At 51.8% G+C, this 17,939-nt stretch overlaps 1 protein-coding gene across 6 annotated transcripts in view; it reads right to left on the minus strand.

Annotated features, from left to right (window-relative positions):
• Positions 1-3: 3 nt before the first annotated feature.
• Positions 4-17,939, minus strand: part of LOC111847378 (DNA-binding protein RFX2-like) — a 20,474-nt gene continuing 2,538 nt past the window's right edge. For 4 of the 6 annotated variants that reach the window (XM_023818488.2, XM_023818491.2, XM_023818486.2 and 1 more), the window contains 17 exons: positions 8,614-8,721; positions 7,984-8,073; positions 7,602-7,675; positions 7,155-7,413; positions 6,314-6,388; positions 5,536-5,717; positions 5,293-5,412; positions 5,087-5,208; positions 4,808-4,926; positions 3,517-3,629; positions 3,206-3,357; positions 2,937-3,034; positions 2,552-2,701; positions 2,257-2,465; positions 2,016-2,169; positions 1,677-1,719; positions 4-1,411 (listed from right to left, as the gene is read on the minus strand). In XM_023818488.2, coding sequence (XP_023674256.1) covers positions 1,287-1,411; positions 1,677-1,719; positions 2,016-2,169; positions 2,257-2,465; positions 2,552-2,701; positions 2,937-3,034; positions 3,206-3,357; positions 3,517-3,629; positions 4,808-4,926; positions 5,087-5,208; positions 5,293-5,412; positions 5,536-5,717; positions 6,314-6,388; positions 7,155-7,413; positions 7,602-7,675; positions 7,984-8,073; positions 8,614-8,712 — 2,184 coding nt within the window. In that variant the 5' untranslated portion in view covers positions 8,713-8,721 and the 3' untranslated portion in view covers positions 4-1,286. The remainder of the gene's footprint in view (positions 1,412-1,676; positions 1,720-2,015; positions 2,170-2,256; positions 2,466-2,551; positions 2,702-2,936; positions 3,035-3,205; positions 3,358-3,516; positions 3,630-4,807; positions 4,927-5,086; positions 5,209-5,292; positions 5,413-5,535; positions 5,718-6,313; positions 6,389-7,154; positions 7,414-7,601; positions 7,676-7,983; positions 8,074-8,613; positions 8,722-17,939) is intronic. The other 2 variants (XM_023818489.2, XM_023818490.2) reach the window with 2 other exon arrangements.

The following is a 17,939-nucleotide window of genomic DNA, read 5'->3' on the forward strand; positions in this document are numbered from 1 at the left end:
CCATTTCATCCTTAAATTGTTTTACTTGCTAAATAAAAAAAAAAAAAAAAGTTTTACACCAATTTTAACATTTTGACCAGTACAAAATACAGTTTAACCACAGAAAGGCTGGTCTGGAACTGTGAAACTGCATGAGGTGTCGAACAGGCTTTAAAAATGAACTGATCGTCATACATAGCCAGTCTAGGCGTCTTTACCAGAGCCAAACCAAAAGAAATGTCCGGGTCAGATTTAAAAACAAAACAAAAAAACACTATACCGGAGCCTCCTGCGGTGACAGACGTGTCATTGGGGACCACAACCCGCACGCAGGGGACACCTTAGGACCAGCAAGTACTGAAATACAACCCGGACTGCATAGACAACATCCAACCTGAATCTGCACACCACAAGAATCTCATAAATAAGCAGGGGAAACAGCTGATTCCCGCATCGAGTCTGAGGACGTCATGTGACCTCAGCACAATCCACAACGGACACCGTTTCACCGAGACACACAGCTTCGTTCTCATATATGCCATTTTCCAATAAGAAGCCCACAAATAAATACCATCTCTTTCTTACTAGAACTCAAGAAAAAATGATGGGCAATTCAGTTTTTAAGCTAATGCCCCACTCACAGCTTTAATCTCTACAATTTATGTTTAAATGCAGCCGCCTCTGGTCTTTGCTGTGTAATGGCTGGGACGTCAAACGGTTAAGCCGTGTGACACCGTCTGCCCGCTGATTTAAACGCACTTGCAAGGGAGGACGACGTGTCACAGGGTCACGAGTCCTACAGCGGGAACATGGGACATGTGAGTGACATCAGAAGGTCCCCTTCCTGGAAACAGGCTGGGGTGGGTGGGCTCTGGGCCAGGCAGGGGTCAAGAGTCAAGGCACTTCAGGCAGTGAAATCCCACCTAAAATGGACAACTGAGCAGGCTGGTGGGGGGTATGGGTGTGAACCCAGTAAGAACTGGGACCAGTTATCACCGTGACAGAGGCACCAGTAAGACAGGATCACAATCCCCTGGAGGACAAGTGCAGACACAACGAGAGGCACGGCTATTTGGGGGGGGCGGGGGGGGGTCACCGAAGGCACTAGAGAAACACTATGGCACAGCTTACAAAATAACCAGAACCAACTAACTGAAACAGACTGACAAAAATTCATCCACTTTGCTCCACAGTTTGGGGAAGTAGCAAATAAAAATTTTAAATCTGGATTATAAACCTTGGGTGGAACCTGAAGTGTACAATTCTGAAGAGGCCACAAGGAGGCACCCCCGCCCACCCGACTCTCTTCACATCTCCTGCAGAGAGTAGCTGATCTCGACGCGCTCCCGCTTGACGGCCGGCTCGCCGTCGGCCTTGGAGGAGTTCCCGTCGCTGCAGGGCTCGCTCATGTCCTCCGAGATGGGGGACTTGTCTGTGAGAATGACAGCCATCGGCTCAAAGAGCTGTACAAAGAACCCCAGACCACCCCTATAACACTAATGGTTTGGTCCCGTCACAGTTTCAATGCAGTCAATTGCATTTTTGAGTGAGTAACAAATCCTTAATTACTTCAAAAGAACAGGAACAACTAAGCCTAGGAATGACAGACTAATCCCATTCCGACAGCCCAGCGACGGTGACGATGATGACGATGGTGATACGCAGTTTAATTAGGCCACAGCTGCAGTGATACTGACCTTTATCCATGAACACAGGCATCATGGAGCCAAGGTCACTGAACTGCAATGGAGAAACAGGAGAGGCGAGTCAGCAGCCAATCACATCGCTGACACACACACACACACACACACACACACACGTTTGTATTCACATTTTTATGGGGACTCTCCATTCATGGGAGGAAACCCCCAATCCCACAAATGACAACCCCCACCCAGCTGTAACCTTAACCATACAAACAAACCAATCAAAACAAGACTTTTGGTATTTTTTCCGCTTTTTGATTGCAGTCGTAGACTTTTATTAAATTGTTAATCATACAATTAATTATAAAATTGAGCCTAACGCTAACCCACCTCCCCCATGACGGCGATGGGCGTCTCCCCGGTCGCCTGGGCAACACGGTGCTCCACCAGGTAGAACATGTACTCGTCGTAGAGGAGACGGATGAGGTGGAAGGAGCCGAAGCTGGCGGCGCTGCGCAGGGTCAGGTCGCGGATCACCATGGAACTGTGGGGTGAGGGGCGGAGTCAGGGGCGGAGCCAGTGCCAAGGCATGACATCAGGTGTATGTGTTGGAGTGCGCGTGTGTGCGTGCCTGTAGAAGGACCACTTGAGCAGGAACTGCCTGGCTGCCTTAGCGAAGCTGGCGTTGCCCTCATAGGCCCTGAGCACCTGGTTCACCACGCTGTCCAGCCACAGCGCCCACTGGTCAAGCGAGCTCTGCTGCTGCAGGGTGGCTTTGAAGTCCTGCTCCAGCCGCTGGACCAGTGCCTCATCGCACTGGCACACCCACGAGGCCTGCTCCTGTGGGGAACACGCGGCCGCAAAGAATGAGCCTCCAGCCAGCCCAACAGACACACAGATAGCGCCCCCTGGTGGCAGCCGCGCACCTGCACATTGGCAAAGTCGACGCGATTGAGGTCGCTGAGCATCTGGTTGATCTGGGAGGTGTTCTGCAGCACCGCACGGGCCGCCTGCGCCAGATGGTTCAGGGACGTGTAGCGGCGCAGGGTCTGGGCAAACGCGCTCACTACTGCCACCTGTAGGCAGATCAGAGTAATGGGTCAGCGATTTATTTCAGTTGTCTGGCCAGCGAAACAGATCAGGCTAATCAATCACGACATGAGCTTCTAGTATCTTCTGTTACTTCCACCGTGTATCACTCTGGGAAAGCTATGAAGGAGTGATCAGATGATGGGTTCTTTGTCTTTACACCTGAAGCAAGTGGAGGTGGCAGTCTGGGAAGGGGGCGGGGAAGGGGGCGGGGTCAGGTACCTTGGCACGGACAATCTCCGGGGGAAAGTTGCTCATGGCGGCGCCGAGCCAGCCCTCCAGGTTCTTGGCGAAGTTGCGGATGGCCTGCGTGAGGGTGCCTGGAGGGTGGGGGGGCACAGTGAGATGGACAAGGGAATGACATGAATTATGTTAACATGCAGGCAGAGGCAGGAGAAGAGGAGAGAGGGATGATGAAAGAGGGAGGTGATGGGGAGAGGAATGGAGGACAGTGGGATGATGGGAGATGGGGGGGTGGGCGGCAGACTGACTGGGAACGGGGCGCAGCACGTCCGGGATGAGGACCCCCACCAGCGCCTGGTACAGCACGTGGTCGCAGCTGCGCATCCACAGGGCGACAGGCTCGAAGCAGCACAGCGCCACCAGCTTGGCCTGCGAGATGTCTCCCTCCGGGTCCTCCTCGCTGCGGGAACGAGGGCAGGACTCAGTCAGCAACCCCGACCTGACAGCTCCGGAAGCTCAGCCCACTGTTTCTTACATTTTACTGCCTTAAGGTCCAGCAGAAGAGCCCTGACTGTCCAAAACCATCCCCCGGCCTTTAAGAGCATGAGCAGCAGCTGACCTGCAGGGGACAGACGCAGCTCCGTCACTAGAGGGCACTGCTGACGACCAGAACGTCTGCCAAAGCTTCTCGATGTAGTGAAACTGGAGGTTCATCACCACGTCCAGCGTAGCCTGGGGACGGAAAAAAGCTATTAAAATTTTTTAATTCAGGAGTTTTTGCTCCGTGATGCAGAAGCGTGATTGATTTTCAAAATTCTTAATTGCTTTCTAAAGCTACCTTAACCTGCATGTGACACGTATGTAAAGAAAGTTAAGGTGTGATCATAGGCACAGCATCACGGGAAAAGTGAGGGAGGCTGGACACGACACTTCCTGCTGGCCTGGAGTTTGCCGAGCTCTCGCACGCACTCGCACACGCTCGCACACGCACGCGCTCGCTCACTCTAGTGTGGGGGTGTTTATTTTTGAAGGCTCCCTGACACTGAGCAGGGCAGGGCACCACACTCTGCTCCAGCTGGGCCCCTGCCATCGTGATTCACGCCAGGGCCGTGGCCCCCCCCTCTCAAGTTACGGCGATGTGGCTGCCCCTTCCAATCCTGTCATGTATTTTCTTCCTCTCCTAGTGTCGCCGTAGTAACCGTGTTTACGGTTACCCCCGGCGACGGCTCAAACAGCGAACAGTAAAGCAGAGAGTGGCTGGTCTCTCTGGTGATGGCCTGACCTTGCGGGGTGGGGTGGGGGGTATGCTAGGGCAGACCAGTTTTGGGCAAAAATTCAGGTGCTCACTCAGCCTTCCTCCTGGGGGGGGATGGGACTGAGAGCATCTCATAAGGGACAGGAAAGGCCAGGGGAGAGCTGGTCATCAGAGGGCACGCTGTATCCAAAGGCTCACACGCGGCCCCCCTTCGGGGTTTAAGCCAGTAGGGTAGCGGTGGGAGCCTGTCCTCTTCTTTAAGAACACTGGCCGGTTTCAAGGAACTTCACCAAATACGGATTCCAAATAAAACACATCATTGTCGGTCAAGCCATTTGATGACATAGGCGGTCGCCTGGGACAGCATCTTCTGAGAGGGCACCGACTGAGCCAGCCAGTTTCACTTTGTCTCGGACGAGGGGCACATGGGCTCTGAGAAGCACCGACGTCATGAACCCCAGGAGGTCCCGGCCTGTGGCATATGGAACTGATGGTGTGGCGAGACACGCAGAATCAGCGGGAGACAGCAGGCCGCGGGACAGCAGGCCGCGGGACAGCAGGCCGCGGGACAGCAGGCCGCGGGACAGCAGGCCGCGGGACAGCAGGCCGCGGGACAGCAGGCCGCGGGACAGCAGGCCACTCTGTGGCTTCGTACCTCACAGTGATCCCGGTATAATCCCTGCAGCTTCTTCACGTCGTCCAGGGAGACGCCAGCAGGAAGGGGGTGGGCTCCCAGTTCGGGGGCAGGGAAGGGGGGCAGGACGTGGGAGACATCTGTGGACAGCAGCAGGACAGCCAATCAGAGGACACTGCCACAATGACTGGAGGCGGGGCTACTAGACCAAGTTAACATTCCCTGACGTCACATAAACAAAACATATAAAAATATATGAAGTAGACCTATGAACACCCCAGCGCCCCCTAGTGTCCTTACCAATGTACTGCTGGTGGTGCTGGCTCTGGGAGGCCACCGACTGATCTGGTGTTCCGGATGACTGGTGCAACCCCCCTGCCAGGCCGTAGCCGGTACCGTCCGACTTCTGCATGGGTTTGAACCTGGGTGGGGGCAGGAAGAATGAAAGAACAGAAAGGAAGCGATGGAGGGCCGAAGCGAAAGATTGAGGTGGGGGTCTCGCTCACCTCTGCTTCTGGTGCACGGGCTGCTGGCGCTTTGCCATGTACTGCGCGTCGTCCTGGAGACGGTTCAGCAGCGAGTCGGGCTTCAGTCGGATACCGTAGTAGTGGTACTTGGAGTTACCCCTGGGGGAGGGGGAGGAAGGGCAGGCCAGACAGCAGACAGTCAACACTCCGCTAAAGGCGTCCCCCGCAGACGCACAAGCCTGCTAGCACATGCTAAGCCCCCCCCGAGTGGTGGGACCGGACCTGTTCCCCAGCCGGCGCGTGCGCAGCCCCATGAAGACGGAGCGGATGAGTTTGCCGAAGGAGGCGGCGTTCACCGGCTCCAGCTTCTGCTCCTGGCAGTGCCACAGGTAGTGGTTGTACAGGGAGCTGCGCGGGAGGCTGACGCCCTCTGCTGTCTCGTAGTTGTCTAGCAGCCACTGCAGCTGGAATCAAGCAAGGAGACACAGAGGGGTCACACAGAGATATTCTGATGTTTTCGGGGGGGGGGGGGGGGACTTCAATGAGGAGTCAAACCCAAAGTTTGCTAGTTGTCATCCTGCAGATGAAGTTACATTAATTAGTTTGATTGGGGGGGGGGGGAGGCACCAGGATGGCTGTTAATGAGCACAAACTTTGCGAGGATGCCTATGGCCAAAAAGGCACAGACACAGACACAGACACTTTCAGGATCATGGAGAGGGAATCGGACCACAAGAGGTCCAAGCCGACTGAAATGAAGAGAAAATGAAGGATGAGAAAGAGGCACCGACAGGGGAGTGACAGCCGCAAACATGCACCCGGAATATGGGGGGAGGGGGGCACAGACATGGGAGCAAAGGCAGAGAGAGGAGGGTGGGGGGCAAGAAGGGAGCCCACCAACGACAGCCAGCAACATGCTGGATCCCACCGGCCCCATAACCCATAATCACACACATGCACACAGGAGCCGTGAAGTCCAGCGCCCCAGCAGCGGGCGGGGGCCCCAGGGGGGGGCCCTAACGCATTTGGCCCCCGGGGCCTGCTGCCGGGATCCACTTACATGGCTGTTGAGCAGGCTGCTTTTGTGAGTCGCTATCCCTTCAGACTTCTGGAGGTTTTCAATCGCCATTTCAAGCTAGGGGGGGGGGAGATGAAGCATGCCAAGAGGAGAAAATAAAAAATAATACAGAAAAACAGAGTGGGGGGGGGGGGGCATGACAGACAGGAAGTGAGACTGTTAGCTGGAGCCAGGCCCCCACTTCCCGTCCCCCACCCTCGGCTGCAGTGGGCGCATTCATCACTGCAGACAAAGGCATGCAAATGAGGGCACCCCCTCAGGGCTAAGCGGGGGTCTTAGGGCCCCCCCTGTCTGACACGCTGATCTATGCTAATATGCAGCATTGGCTGGGAATGGTGGGGGGGTCATGATGAGTCACAGGGTTAAGACCTGACTGGGAGCCAAATACACTGTATTAATCACCCTGCCCCCCTGGGGGGTTCATCATTGATAATAAATATCATCCTCAGCACTCGACTCCGTCACCCACTAACACGGCTGCTGCACAGTGACACGCTCCCACTGCGGCCAGCGGGCTCCCAGCCCACAGGAGGCACGGGCCGCGGATTGGCCGGTTACCGCGGTGACAGACGGACAGCCCTGTAAACACCCCCGTCAATGGAGCTCAGGTCAGGATGGGGTCAGCCGGCCTTCTCGCACACAGTTTGGGAGACGGGGGCGTGCACTGTGGGGGGGGGGGGGTCACAGCTGGAGCCAGATTCTGTGCCACCTTTCGTCAGGGGTTTCTGTTTTTTTTTTTTTAAAGGGGCCGGGACACCATTGCTTAAGCCCTCATAATCGCAGGGAATGATGGGAGTTCCAGGACGGAGATGCCGGGCCGTACCATCGCCGAGGAGGAGAGGGAGCTGCGGTGGTGACCCCCGTCCATGCCGCCGCCGTGGATCAGGTACGCGCCGCCACCGCTCAGGATCTGCCCACCCCCACTGTCCATGGCCACGCCCACCATGCTGTGGGGGGGCCCGCTGCTAGTCGACGACACCACCGCGGTCGCCTGGCCTCCCCCAGCCTGGGTGTCGAAGTAGGCCGCTCCGCTGGACTGTCCGTAGAGCTGGGCCTCAGGGCTGTAGGTGTAGGCTGTGCGGCTGAGAGGCAAGCGGGGAGGGGCGTTACGAAGAGAGCAGCCCTCGATTCTCACACACGATCCTTCTCCAGTTGCCTGGATAATGGCTGACCCAACACAGCAATGATACACCTGACACCTGAACCACAAACAAAATGTGGGGGTGGACATTAGGACCCTGCAGACACCTGAGCTCAGGCAGATGCTTACACGCCTCCGTTAGCGTAGACGGGCTCTCCACCCTCGACGTACTGGGCCTGGGATGGGTAAACCTGCAGCACCTGCTAAGAAGACAAATGATGCCGAGTTAACAGGTCAGCTATCGGACCCGCGAGGGTCACCTGGTCTAGTTCAAACAGGCCAATTTTCCATGCCGCTTCCTCGTGGTTGCCAGGAGACGACTAACGCTTCAGTAAAGTTTAGGGATGGGACTTTACAATTCAGATGCAGTAGATACAGGGTGCAAATAGTAACAGCGAAGAGCAGAAATCAAACTGGCGGCATTCTAGATAAGTCAAATGTGTGCAGAAACAGTCTTTGGACGGCAAGCAAGCAGCACTGCTGCAACTCTGAAGTACTGACGGGTTTGTACCTGCGGGGGGACCTGCTGCAGCCTGGGCACTGAGAGCTGCGGCACCTGAGCAACCTTGGGGGCCACACCCACGGCCTGAACCAGCACTCTCTGTAGGGGTACGAAAAGTGAGACGTGAGACCACGCCCACCAACGTTAGCCACACCTACAGCCTGAATCAGCACTCTGTAGGGGTAAGAAGAGACCACGCCCACCAACACTAGCCACACCCATCCCACTTGGCCACACCCACAGGCAAGCATTTCCCTGCAGCTGAAAACACTTCACCACTCCTTTGTTTTAAAGGGTCACTTCTGCAGAAAATGTCAGTTTTTCATGTCAGACTTTCTTACAAGCAAAGACTCTGCACTGGTCATGAGTTTCAATTCATTTTTCTGCACCAGCCTCTGAACAAAGCCGACAAGAGATTTACTCTGGGCTTCCCTTAAACACGAGGGGTCACTTCGGTCAGAATGCACATGCATACCAAAGGGCACTGACTGTGAAGTGACCAGCGGGGGGAGGTCACGGCTTTACCGCCATCCGAAGACCTTTTTGTGGCAATGCACGAACAAAAGCTGGGAAGACCCCCACGGGCTACAGTGGGACGCCCCAAACTGAATTCCTTTGGTGGGTATAGGGACACGCTACCTGCTGGGAGGGGGGAACTGGCTGCACCACCGGGGCCTGGACGGAAGTGGGCAGTCCCACGTTCGCCGTTGAGTCGGACACAGCCGCAGAGGTCTGCATGGCTGGGGACTGGAAGGAGGGAGAGAGAGAGAGAGACAGAGAAACAGGAAGAGACCGGGAATCAATACCTTTCTGTGTTAATGGCTGCAGTAGCAGTAATGAATGCTACTGATACAAGTTTGTGTAAATATTAAGATGCGCAAGGGCTGGGCTCATGGGATTCTCTGCTCAGGGGTCAACGGGGTCAGCCACACACTACCCAGGCTCTCCTGACGGGGGCCGCCACACAAGCCTCTGATAGGCCGGGAGTGTTGGCTGTGGGGAACCCGACTCGGCCAATAACAAAGAATTACCAACGTGACGTCGTCAGAGCGCATTGGGTGAAAACGAGGAGTTGCGAGTCGGCGTGCGTCACGAGGAGCAGAAAGTTACAGCGAGGACTGAGGGGGGAGCAGAGAAAGAGGCCACCCTCCCAGTGGCTGTATCCTGTCCCCCCCTGTCCTTCTGTCCCCTCATCCAGCACCCTACTCCTCAACAGCTCCTGTGGAGAACCCTCTCCCAAAGCTCCGACAATCCAGCTGATGAGGAAATTCCCCAGTGCTCTGTAAACGTTTGCCCGTTACCATGGGGAGGAATCCATGGCGACCACCCTCTGTCCCACGCTCCCTCCCTCCCAGACTTCCCCCCCACCTCCCCTGTCTCTTTCTTTTTAAAGCTCAGACAAGTAACTTGAGACCAGGGAGGGAAAGAAGATCCGAGGACAGACGGTGTAGCCTGCGGACGTCTGAGGCAAGCGGGGCACCATCAGTTGGCGGCCGTAGGCTGCTGCTGCCTCCCGCAACGCGGCGTGTTAAGTTACAGGGGGCGTGTACCAACACGAGGAAGGCCTGAAGTCACCTCAGGGCCGCCTGGCTGGACAGAGAGTGGACACCGCCCCATTTCTAGGGGAATAACAGAAAACAAACGCGCTGCCGGAAAGTACTACAGCCTCCTGCAATCCACCCCGCAACCAACACACGACACGTAAATACTTCTGTTGCTAAGTATGAGTATTTAGGGCTTCTCTTCATACTTTGGCTCTTGTTTTCTGTACCCGCAGTAAAGGACAGAGAATGAGGTGATTATCGGGGCTCTGACAGCGCAAAGGAAATAAAATAAACATAACATTACAGGAATGGTGCTTCATGTCCTACAGGAAACTGGGAGGGTGTGAAGGCCACGGGGGGGGGGGGGGGGACACACGGAGGGGTGTCACAGCGACTGGCGAGAAAAGGGGCCCCCTCTAGAATGTCAGTGACGCTGGGGTGGATCATCAGTCATCTTCAGGCTCCTCCACAACGTTACACTTTAGAAGACAGAAGTCGGACTTTCAGAATGAATATTAGTTCAGGTTTTCAGAGGAACTCGCCTGGGATGGACTCGTTTTCGGCCCTCGGGAGTTCTCAGATCTAACGTGGCCAGTTTGTTGACATCATAAACTGGGAGATAATTGGATTCTGGGAGCAGCTTTCATGGCCTGTGAAGGTGCCTGGGTATTTCAGTACCTTTCATCATAAAATGATTCAATGGGTTTTCCTTTACACGTGCTGGCATGGTATGGAAGTGTGCCTGTTGAATATTTCAATAACCTTCCATGACAAGGCTTTAAAGAAGCCTCACCTAAAAAGAGATACAACCCCCAACCAAGCACAAAACATCCTTTCAGCAAAAATTAAGTGATTTTAAAAAAAAGTACTAACTTTTTTACCCAGAACTGTAAAACATGCATAACGTTTGGCACATCCATCAAGACAAATATAATTCAAACAGCACTTAATTGGAGAAAAACATATACAGATGTTCAATTAAATATAGGAGTCTTGGCTCTTGTTTGCACTGGCCCCTAGATTGTTTGCCGAGCAACAACAGTTGCCAGGGGCAACACGGTCCACTCCCGTTTCTAGGAACCTGTTGCTAGGCGACCAACAGAATACTTCCCAAAACCAAACAATGCCATCCCTCCTACTGATCCCTAATATCTCACATTAAGCAGACACTTAGAGTGGTAAATGTGTAAGCTATTAACTTCTGGGACATGGGGTTGGCAGGGAACAGAGACACCGCCATGCCACAGTACAGAGATTAAACAGTAACCGCATGCGAATACATTTAAATCAACCAGTCGATGCCTGAAGATCGGCCCGACCTCTCCAAGGAGCTCAGTGGCTAAACACGAAATAAAAGGACTGGTCAGTGAGGGGAAGACCAAAGGGGGGAAGCATCCCGACGACGACTCATGAACTCAGCCATTAAATAGGAGAAAGGTCAAACGTTGACTTGTTAGCATGAAGCAGGGAAATAATCCAGTATCACTGGGTATCAGCCCTAGCCTGACTTTGTGCATTTCTCTTTAAAAGGTTTCGTTACCAAGAACGGGAGTCTAAGCAAACATGTGATTTTTTAAAACCATCCCCCGCGGGCAGTGGCTGCAAACCCAGCCCAGGTTTGGCAGACATCTTTCCTCTCTGATAACCATACGCAGACAGTGGCCCCCCAGGCCTGTCCCCTACAGTGCTTTGGAGATCACATGGGCGCTCTCTCCCCCCTTGATGGGAGCGGAGGAGGCTTAGAGGGTGTCCGCCAAATGCTCACAGCAGAGAATAATTCAATTAACCTCATGTTCAGCACATCTGAAAGCCGCCGTCAGCGCACACAGATGAGCAGGACCCCCGCTATGAGCTGCCCGGGCGGGGGGGGGGGGGTTCACACCCCAATCCAATCTAAAACAGATCGATTGTCTAAACACAGACTAGGGGATTACCTGTTGCTTGTGAGACTCGTGGACTCTTCCGGCTTTCATGGTAACGTTCAAAATTCAGTCTTCATCCCCGTTTCCCCCACCCACCCCAAAGACACACAAACTGGGGAAATGAGCAGGAGAACATGAATTGAATTCCCAGGAAAAACAGTCGCATTTCAGCTTCAAATCGGCAATTTCATTCTGAGAGTGCGACTACTAGAAAATAAACCAAACGTGTAATTAAATCTTACAGTATCATGCAGAAATCACAGGTGTTGCAGAAGCGAGCTGTAAAATCATTGACAATGACTTTTTAGAGGTAATACTCGTGTATTTATCAGATTATCTGAGAAAAGCTAAGAATCAATTAGCCATTACTAAAAATAGTCTTTTATAAAACCAGAGGCACGTTACTATAAATCGCTTAAGCGGCAAATGCAGTCTCTGAAAAAAAAAACAAAAAACAGAGAAGAAAAAAAAACGACACACACCAAAGCTGAGGACCTCGGGACGTAGGGCCTGTGGTCCCAAAGCCTCCTGCCTCCCCCATTAACCTCAGCGTCACCACACACACGCCAACTACACGCAGTACAACACCCGAATTACATCACTCTGCATTTAAGTCCAGCACATATGGATCCAATAGGAGTGTGATGTAAGTGAATGGAAAAACAAGAAATAGCTTGAGACTGGTTTCTTTAATGACACAATCCATGCGAAATGTCTATAGAATGTTTCATTTTATTGTTTTTTTAAAATAAAATGTTTTCATTTTATTGTTTGTATACATTATATACAGCGCACTAACTGTGCTGGAAAGTTCAACTACAGACAAACAGAAGTCCTTGCATGGGTGTCCTCGTGTTCACCTTTGTTTCTGTCACCAACGTCACCTTCATATGGGTCAGTCGTCATAGCAAACATTGCAGCCAAAAGCATCCCAGGTGGAAACTTGACCGACAGCTTGACCTGCGGTTGTAACAGCAACCTGGTAGGAACCTCGCATCTTGGATGCAACCCAAGTGTCCATTCTTCCTCGTTTTAATTATCTATTGATCCACACCATAGCTAAATGCAAAGTTAAGTTGCAAAACCAGCCAAGCCCAGATTTCCCCCCACCAGTCCCAAAAATGGCTGCAGAGGAAGACGTCTCCATTTCAGCTGGACTGCAAACCGTGACACACATCTGCTACCCCTGCACCCTTACATCTAGGTTCCCTCAGAGGAACCACCACCTTGCAGAGAATTCTTCAGAGGCCCCTCCCTCCCATTCTAACGGTGAACCACCGCGGTGAGGTTCCAGAAATCCAGAATGAACCCCAGGAAAGTGGACAATTTAAGATATTGAACAGCAGTCATTTGCTTTTCAATTGCCATCCATTGACTATGTAAAACCCAAAAAAAATCTTTACCTCAGGATTAATATGAAAATGCTTTGTGATTCCTGAGATCGAGTGTTTGGACATCTGCCTGTTATCTTAAGTATTCTGCTCCTGTAAGAAATCCCAAGTGAGTTTCACTGTGTATTACCATTGTCTTTTAATAATCTAATGCTATTGTTTGGAAGGAAACTCGTACTATTATAGTACTAAATCCATCCAGAATTTGGTCAGGGCGGTCCAAATTTTAAGCTAGTGAAACTGTAAAAATCAAATCAAGAAGATACTTTTAACAAAAGGTCATTCTAAACCAGTGGCTATTCAAACAAAGCTGTCAATATAACAATTCTGCAGTAATCACAAGATGAAGAGCAAAGCCGGTCTGCGTTTGATCCCTTGTGCGCTCCCTTACCACCGCCCCAGTATTAATCTTGGAGGGGACAGATTCAGATGGAATTAAAAGGTTATCGATCTGCATAATCGTTTAAAGGCATATTGGAGAGATTAGGAATCAATCACACTAAGAAATGCAACAGTGAAGATTCACAAAAAAAAGGTGAGATTCAAAAAGGTGTACATGTGGGCACCAAAATACTAAGACTAATGTAAACAGGAAGCACACCTCACTGTCCCCGGCAGACTGTGCCTTTGTATTCAAAAGCCAAGGAGACCAACCACAAACACCCTGCTCTGGAACAACCTCAACTGGGCAGTCTGGCCATGATCACATGACACCACTGTCAGGAACAGACACGAGGCCTGTGATCCGGCAGAGGAGGCGGGCCTTCCGGAAAGAGGGCCGGAAGTCCGAGGGTTTGTATGGAAGGCCTGCCCCACACAGCGACAGGTGTCATCTGGGACTGAACAACTCGACAAGCCGGGTGGTGAACGGTGACCCCAAAAATGGCCGAGAGCAGACAGAATCAGAGACGGCAGTCAAGATGATGCTCCAGTGACATCCACTTGTCCCTACATCGCAGCAAGCGGAAAACTCGGCTTTGGGTCGCTACCAGTTACCTTTTACGGCCGAGGAGGAAGAGGGGACAAGACTCTCTGCGTCTTCTCACTTCCATCCGCCACAGGAAGAGCATCAATCCATCATTAAAGCCCTCGGGGTGAGATAAATACTGAAAGCACCACGCACAGGCGCCAGAAAGCCACGGCCCTCCACTCCACTGCCGGGGAGGGGGGGGGGGGGCAGCTGGCGGGGGCTGCACTGCATCACAAACCAGGATTAAGACTGCAATTCACGCTGGTTTTCATTAGTTAATGACCATAATGGGGAAACCTAATGACAGGCAGAAGTGGGGGAACAAAACTGAAGGAGAAACAAAGTTCTGTTTGGAGAAGGAGCAAGGCCTCGTTTCTGTCTCCGCCATGTGCAGACGAATGGCCAAAGGAGGGGACATTGTCATGGAAATGTCACCCCAGCTGCTGTTTGTGTCAGGAAATGTAATTAGCCTTTGTGTAGCTACGATACCGGCCAGGTGGAATGTAAAGAATGCTTCCAGTGAGAAAGAGGGCGAGAGAAAAAGGGAGAGGGAGCAGTGGGAAGAGAGAAAGGCAAAGACAAAGCATTCCTGAGCAAGTCTCAACCTGCCGCTTAAGTCGCAGAAGTCATTTCTGGGTAATATTGTGCAATCTCTCTGTATGACTTTAAAAATACTTGTGTTTTCTAGACCTCTTCATACCTTCATCGTTGCTTAAAAGGCCCAAATTAAGACCCAAAAATAGCCAAAACCTAAAAGTGCAGGAACCATGTATTCCATTAGAAGAGAAAAGAAACATATTATATAAAACCTGCTTTTATTTCACTATGATGGAGGAGGGAAAAAAAAAAGTCACTTTTGGAGACAAGGGATTTCTCACAATGGGTCCGTCCAGACCAGTAGGGCCCCAACTCTCGCAAACAGGATTCATGGAGAATCTGTTTGGATTCAGGAGAGTGTCCTTGATTTACTCTGCTTTCCTGAGAATAATTAATGCCACATAATTAAATAACAATAATGACCACAAAGGCACACCAGGGCTGTCAATCAATAACTTCTACAAGACATCTTGTGTCCCCACTTCCTTCCTGCTCCGCACCTCTGCGTGAGATGCAACTTGCTTGCTTGGTTGGTTCCCTTTAGGGACACATCTTATCTGAGCCATCCTGCGGGGGCGGAGGTGTAACAAGCCACCCGTCAGTCACAGCCCACGTCTCTATCAGATGCTCGACGGGGCTGAGAGATCAAGCCTCACGTGTGCCTTCCCCTGACAGAAGGTATGGAAGACGCCAGCAACAAGGGGCCCTTTGGCCAACTCCGAAGAACCCCGATTAGCGGTTCTCCCGCTGTTCCCCATCTGACAGACAAAACCTCTCCGCTCACCCAAGAGACCTTCCGCGGCATTGCTCAAACGTTCCCTAGAAACTCTCGGCTCTTGATGTTCTCAACCCGTGTGTGAGATTCTTTAGGCCCCAGCAACACTCTGTTGTATCATTATAGGTGACAAACCTGAACCGCCAAGCCAATGCTCCTAGCAACGCGACGATCCTGCACCCTGACGTACCAAAACACGGCCCCGAGAAGCAACTGGAGAGATCCGGGTTACTGTTGCTTTTTTTGTTACCTGCTGAGAGATAAAAATGGAAACTGGTAGCTGACCGACCAGGAAAAGCAACAACAAAACTCTGGAACCGATCCAAAGGAACAGCGTGCTGCAGGTGCCTTTCCCCTGCCGATATCCAGGAGGCATCGCAGCAGGTTGCTGCATTAGATCAGAGACGCTGCCTGTAAACTAAACGGTTGGCAAGCTCCAAGGGTAGTTTAGGGTTACAAGCAATGGTGCCAAAAGCGTTCTGCCCTTAGAGCGGACATGACTGTTTACCGAAGACCCATTGCGGCAGATGGATCACAAGCACTTACCCACTGAGAGGCTAGAGCTGGCTCAGATAACATCTACCGCCTTGTAAGAGTATCCCCAAGGCATCCCACCATCTTAAACATAACCTTTCAAAGTCGGCCCACTCAAACTTCAGTTTCCCCTTTGCTCTCACTGTCCCAATCGATGCCAAGGACTCCTTGGGTCTAGTACGTTCTCCCCTTTCGCCTACAGTAACAGCATGGCAACAGCAAACAGAACCGAGACTCAGCAAATGCAGATTCCACACACTGAAGAGCCCAAGTCAGAAAACCCAAACACAGCAAGAGCAGAAGTAACATTAGACAGAAATACCAAGGGAGCATGCCAACGCAGGACCGTTCCTATAGACATTATGACAACAAACAGATCAAGAACCAAAAAACATCCACGTTTCTTTGAGTTTAGAGTGTTTCCCCCCCCCAAAAAAATTCCAATTTCACCCCTACTCCGAATAACTTTCCCTCAAAACTGCTAGACAAAAGTAATAAACCTGATCTTGCCAGGACAGGAAAAATGACTCAATTATGCAGAGCAGCCATCAGATACCCGCTCCACGGTGCTTCTAACTCCGCCCCCTTTACGCAGTTCCAGTCACACATGAATGAAACGCAAAGGCCACCACAAACGTTTAGGAACAGCAGTAAGATCACTGCCACCTCAACCCCCCCCCCCCCCGGACCAAACAGATGGGCTCTGAATGACTAAACTCCACCCACAAGCTTTTGACTTGGTCCATCAATCCCCCACCAGCTAGTGAACCACTGACTCCACCCCAGATCCAGAGCGATGAGTCAGATGACTGGAAGACTTTGCATTATGTGTAGGGCACCAAATGTGATGACCTATCCTTGCCGTCCCTGGCCACAGCAATACTCCAGTCTGAAGCAGAAAACTTCAAAATACCCTGCTTCAATGTGGCTGCAAAAAGAGACGACTCAAAGTCCGATAACTCGTCAACTGGGGAACGGTGTCCGGTGTGGAGCACAGGGAAACAGAAATGCGGCTTTCAGTGTGATGAGGAAGAGTGAGTCTTCAAAAAAGCAATGAAATTAACGTGAGATGTAACCCACCTATTCAGCCAGTTCCTGTTTGGTTAAACAGATTAGTGACAATCTTGGCTTAAGTCCCACCCACCATGGACCAGAGAGCCGTAAGCAAGTAAGTGAAGATATGGATGGCCTTCTCGATGACAAAGACCACAAAATAGAGGAAAAGTCAGAAATTGGAGTGGAAACGTCATTCTTAAGGCGGTCAGTTCCAAGCGATGGGCGGCAGCCACAGCGACACCCATTTAATAAATGACCCGGTTTCATTAATCATTTAGTTGCGGCTCTTTCAGGAATACGGGGCTGCTGTAAGAGGCCGCCCTCACCGGCGCATTTCATTACGAGTAACGAGATACTTCGTTCTTAATTAAAAGAGCGCCGAAATAGTCGAGCTCAACGGTTTTCATTCCCCCTTTTAATAACAGGCGCCTCCTGAACTACGTTTATAAGCGAGAGCCTCAAAGTCTTCAACACGGAGCTAATTAAACTAGAATTAAGAGAGAACGCGGTGTAAAACAAACATGACAATTACAAGCAACGAAATCAATGCCAAGTGTTTATTTATTTGGGGGGGGTATTAGTCAAATGACTGGTCAAGATGCAGCAGAAAGAGAGAAAGATCGCCAAGTGGCGCCCAAAGCTGGTACTACTCATTCTCATTCTCAGCAAGACGCTGCTGGGAACAGAAGGGACATTATCAAGGACACCTGAAGGACACCCCATTGTCTCAGAGGGCTCATTAGCTGCCCCCACACTCTGACCTCTGGCTAACAGGTGTGTCTTGCAGCTGTGTTGGGGGGGGGGGTCCTCTGACCACTTGTTTTCTTATCAATTAACCCGGATCCTCTACAGCTGCCCCTCAAAAGCTGGATGGCCGCATAACGGCGGAAGAGAGGCAGCCATCCAGCCAAGTCAGATCCAGCAGCACCACACGTTCACACGGCGGCTGCTCGAAAGCACCGCGGATATTATTTAAAAGGGACGTTTTAAAAGTAAACCAGGCGAGTCTCACCAGCGAGGTGCGTCTCCGATTTGGGGGATCAGCACGTGTCGAGTTGATGGGCAAGAAAAAGAAGGAAGGAAGGATGCGGCTCGTAAACAGAGAAATGCACTTAAGTGCAAAACACGGGCCGTTATCCGACAGCACTGCACAGATACTCCGAGTTAGGGGCACGC

The sequence above is a fragment of the Paramormyrops kingsleyae genome, chromosome 21 (genome assembly GCF_048594095.1).
Source record: "Paramormyrops kingsleyae isolate MSU_618 chromosome 21, PKINGS_0.4, whole genome shotgun sequence".
In the NCBI taxonomy this organism is placed as follows: domain Eukaryota; kingdom Metazoa; phylum Chordata; class Actinopteri; order Osteoglossiformes; family Mormyridae; genus Paramormyrops; species Paramormyrops kingsleyae.